Genomic DNA, 4,911 nt, shown 5'->3' with positions numbered 1-4,911 from the left:
CATCTTTTCATTTATACATGAGTTTCTACGGATTGTGCACCAAGATGCACTTTAAAATCTAGTGACGCATGCGCATGCCGCAAACGGTCAAGGCACGGCGCTCAGAACTCGTCACCCACTGCGTACACGTCCACGTCTTACGAAATCCTGTGCTCCCTCCATCGTAGAAAAGATGTTGCAGATTTGTGTAGACACCTATTGATCAAGCTAGCGTGACATCTTTTTTTGAAACTAAGAGAGTACTCAGTATTTCTAACGACATAATCCTGGTGTATCAGGCAGACCGGCAGACAACGACTTCTTTGGAAGTTAATGAACCACGATCGCTCTAGTGCCCCCTAGATGATTGGGGCATGATGCATGCATTGTCTTAGAAAATGTGCCACGTGTTCCGCCAGGCACACTAAAAAAGACAGAAATCGCGAAAGGCAGTGAGTGTTCTTTCCACTTCAGTGAAGTAAGCTTAAGTTGTGCTTATAAGTTGCACCCACTATGCGTTTTTGGTGCAGAACATCAGAACAAACGCATCCGCAGGAACATACCCAGCTGCAGAGTGTTGTACTAATAGTTTTGGCGAATAGCCGATCATGACGCTGCCGCCGATGCATGCCCCGCACGTCGTCCTGCTCACGAGCCCCGGCGCGGGCCACGTCCTCCCGGTGGCCGAGCTCGCGACGCGCCTCGCCGCGCACCACGGCTTCACCGCCACCATCGTCACCTACACAAGTCTGTCCTCGCCCGCCCACAACTCGCCGCTCGCCTCGCTCCCGGCGTGCGTCTCCGTGGCCGCGCTCCCGGAGGTGCCCCTCGACGACCTCCCCGCGGACGCGCACATCGTGACCCGCGTCTTGACCGTCGTTCACCGCACTCTGCCGCACCTCCGCGACCTGCTCCGCTCCCTCCTCGACTCCCCCTCGGGGGTCGCCGCCTTCCTGACTGACATGCTCTGCCCCGCGGCGCTCGTGGTCGCCAACGAGCTCGGCGTGCCGCGGTATGTCTTCTTCACCTCGAGCCTCACATCGCTGGTCTCGCTGCTCTACACGCCGGAGCTCGCCAGGACCACCACCTGCGAGTGCCGGTACCTCCCGGAGCCCGTCGTCCTACCGGGGTGCGTGCCTCTGCACGGCGCCGACCTCGTCGATCCCGTCCAGAACCGCTCCGACCCCGTGTACCCCCTCATGATCGACCTGGGACTCGACTACCTCGTTGCCGACGGCTTCATCGTCAACACCTTCGACGCGATGGAGCGCGAGACGTTGGTCGCGTTCAAGGAACTTTCGGACAAAGGCGTGTACCCTCCGGTCTACGCCGTGGGTCCGTTCATCCGGTCGGTCTCCGATGAGGCGGGCAAGCACAGCTGCCTACGGTGGCTGGATGGCCAGCCGGACGGCTCGGTTCTGTACGTGTCCTTCGGCAGCGGCGGCACGCTGTCCACGGAGCAGACGGCCGAGCTGGCGGCCGGGCTGGAGGCCAGCGAGCAGAAGTTCCTCTGGGTTGTGCACTTCCCAAGCGACAAGGACCGCAGCGCGGGCTACTTCGGAACGTCGGCCGACCGTGGGAACGACCCGCTGAGCTACCTGCCTGAAGGGTTCGTGGAGAGGACGAGCGGCACGGGGCTGGCGGTGCCGCTGTGGGCGCCGCAGGTAGAGATCCTGAACCACCCGGCCGTGGGAGGGTTTTTGTCCCACTGCGGGTGGAACTCCACGCTCGAGAGCGCGGCGGCGGGCGTGCCGATGGTGGCGTGGCCGCTGTTCGCCGAGCAGAGGGTGAACGCGGTGTTGGTGTCGTCGGAGCGGGTGGGGCTGGCGCTGTGGGAAAGGCCGCCGATCGATAGTGAAGGGGTGGTTGTGCCGCGTGGGAAGGTGGCGGAGCTGGCGAGGGAGCTTATGGCGGGGGAGAAGGGCGCGGCGGCGCGGAAGAAGGCGGGCCAACTGCGGGAAGGGGCGGAGATGGCGTTGGCTCCGGGAGGGCCGCAGCGCCGGGCTCTCGGGGCAGTAATCAGCAAATGGAAGAGCGAGGATGAATGACGATGATCATCAGGTTGTTTGAACTTGGGAAGATTTTATATGGATTTGGTTTTCGGTTTTGGGTCACACGTGTCTGTCGGATGCGCGTGTTCTTGCCATATTATTATGTGCATACACAACATTACGATGATGTTGTGCATCTCGCTTGGTGTCACAAATTATCGAGTGAACTGATCACTAGGGCTGTGGGCATTGCTTTTTCCTATATATGAAGCATATGAATTCTAGATGCATTTGTTGATAGTTGTCGTAGAGGTTATAATGGTGTGGCTATTTCTTAGTCGATTGAGAACTAACTTTATTCTCGATCAGATGGTATCATTAAATTTCAGTTGCAATTCATGTTGCAACCGATAACTAGTACCAAAACCCATATTTTCGTAGGGTGGCCGACAACAATCTAATCTCTACTACATAAAAAAAAAGGGAAGGTGTTCCGTCGTCAACCCTTCCGCGTGGTACGTCGTTCCATCGTCGCTCCTTCGTCGCGCATCGCTCGCACCCCCAACAAATCGAAAATGGGCCAAAGCCCACATATGAAATATCCAACGCAGTCTCTTGAACTCCTTATCCTCTCTCTCTCTCCCCCCGCATGCCACGCCGCCGACGGCTCCGAACGCCACTGCTCCAGTGTTGCCCCCTTCAACCTCCGCCCTGCTTCGCCGCGGCCTCCTCGCCACCCCGCATCCGCGCTACCATGGTGGTGTGCGCTCGCTTCTCGCACGGCCTCACCCCGCTTCCTCCGGCCCCATTCAGGTCGCCAACAGATGGACACCATCACATCCGTCACCACCATTGTGAAACCGCCTCTGCCAGTCGCGCCCAGATCGACGCCGACGCCGGTCGCGCCCAGATCGGCGTCGCCGCCGTCCACATGTCCCGTCGCAGATCAACACGCCTGCCTACAGCCTGATTTTTTGTCAAGCAGCTCGCGGCCCCGGCTTACCACACCCGTTCGAACTTCGGTTGCGGTGACGCTAGGGCACGGGAGCAGCAATCTCCCTCCCCCCCCTCCTGATTCCCCGCCGATCTGACAATTTTCTTGCTTGCGGTATGGTTCACTCTATTTCTGAACGTCCTGCCCACTTCGATTGTCCAAACTAAACTTCATGTTCAGCTTATGTAGAATTCTGAACCGAACTTCATTGTCTCTGTCTTCAGCAGTTTTACAATATAAACAGAGCCACATAAAGGTAGATGAAATCATCATTCAAAGCATAAGCAAACCTCTGGCCGCATGAAATTCTTCTGTTAATGCTCTTCACACCGTATAAAGTACAAACAGCTAAAAACATAGGAGATTCTTAATCTATGGTACACTGTAACAAAAAAAACATCGGCAGCTACAGTCTACAGATGGGCCTGATTATTAACATACTAAGGCAGATCATGGTGGCTGCTAACTTTCTATTTCTTTATTCTATCTCTTTAAAAGTTTTGCATCTGTATGGGTAAGGCGACACTCCATTGAAAATATAATTGTTCCTGTAGGACTATATGCTCCATGTAGTGTTGTTGTGAATAAATGCTGATAATAAGTATCTGGCGGATAGGCATAGATATTATTTGAAGCACGTCCAATCCATTTCATTTTGGTTACTCATGACATATTTACATTCTTTTAACAAAAATTATTTATTTGAAGTACTCCCCTTGCATTGTAATATGATTTAACATCAATAGCCCTCAAGTTCTTTCAGGTACACAAGAGGGTTTTTATACCCCTGTGTCTCATGTCCTTATCGTAGTTAGCTTCCATACAGTTTGTTGCATAATAGAAATTTTCATTGGGGGGTATGGTTAGTGTAAAATTGGTTTGGAGGCAAAAGGTGAAACACTATTCATTAGATAAAATTTCCAACAAATTCGTCCGGAATCCGGAGGCATGTCTACTATTTTAAAGAAGAACATGAAACTATAACCTAAGTAAAACATTCAAGTTCCCCATTCCTCCCAACCGATCTCTCTTACTACAATTTGAACAGAACAAAACATGAAACTGAACCAATGTGCAATATGTAGGAGTGGCTGTGCGTAGTGCATGCCACATGTTCCCCTGCAGTACCAATGTAATTAGTTGTTTGTTGTGTCAGATAGTACATTTGCACATGAGCTGATCAATATTACTGCTGGTGTTGATGGTGTTGGATAGGTCTTTGAAGGGATGCGGCTGGTGTTGAGGAAAATGCGAAGGAACAACTTCTTGGATCGAAGCCGGATCGACTTGGTGGCGAGGTATGGTTAGTGTAAAATTGGTTGGGAGGCAAAAGGTGAAACACTATTCATTAGATAAAATTTCCATCTAATTCATCTGGACTTGGGAAGCATGTCTACTATTTTAAAGAAGAACATGAAACTATAACCTAAGTAAAACATTCAAGTTCTCCCTTCCTCCCAACCGATCTCTCTTACTACACTTTGAACAGAACAAAACATGAAACTGAACCAATGTGCAAAAAAAAAAACAATCTTAAGCTCCCTAGCACGGTGTTCTCACTTCCTTTGGAACTGTAGGTAGTGCATGCCACATGTTCCCCTGCAGTACCAATGTAATTAGTTGTTTGTTGTGTCAGATGGTACATTTGCACATGAGCTGATCAATATTACTGCTTGTGTTGATGTTGTTGGATAGGTCTTTGAAGGGATGCGGCTGGTGTTGAGGAAAACGCGAAGGAACAACTTCTTTGGATCGAAGCGCTGCTACCGGATCGACTTGGTGGTTGCTTGCGTGCATCCGTCTGCTGCCATTCGGTACCTCTTTAGCTCGTGCATCCCCACAAGGTGCGTCAGTTCCCTCTCATCTCCACATTGCACTAAATCCCTAATATTTGATTTGCCCCTTGTTGAATATGTGCATTTCATATGCCTTTTTCAAATCGTAAAT

At 51.7% G+C, this 4,911-nt stretch overlaps 1 protein-coding gene across 1 annotated transcript; it reads left to right on the top strand.

Moving 5' to 3' along the window:
• Positions 1–488: 488 nt before the first annotated feature.
• On the top strand, positions 489–2,050 carry LOC127342984 (hydroquinone glucosyltransferase). Its single transcript, XM_051369048.2, has one exon. It carries the CDS (start codon positions 588–590, stop codon positions 2,025–2,027), a length of 1,440 nt encoding a protein of 479 aa, XP_051225008.1. The 5' UTR covers positions 489–587; the 3' UTR covers positions 2,028–2,050.
• The last annotated feature ends 2,861 nt before the right edge of the window (positions 2,051–4,911 follow it).

Source organism: Lolium perenne, chromosome 3 (genome assembly GCF_019359855.2).
Source record: "Lolium perenne isolate Kyuss_39 chromosome 3, Kyuss_2.0, whole genome shotgun sequence".
Classification (NCBI taxonomy): Eukaryota; Viridiplantae; Streptophyta; class Magnoliopsida; order Poales; family Poaceae; genus Lolium; species Lolium perenne.
Note: the sequence above shows the minus strand (reverse complement) of the source record. Positions and strands in the feature narration are given on the sequence as shown.

Bases quoted from the DNA above. Each gene is read 5' to 3' on its own strand.
- LOC127342984 (XM_051369048.2), top strand. From the start codon at position 588: ATGACGCTGCCGCCGATGCATGCCCCGCACGTCGTCCTGCTCACGAGC.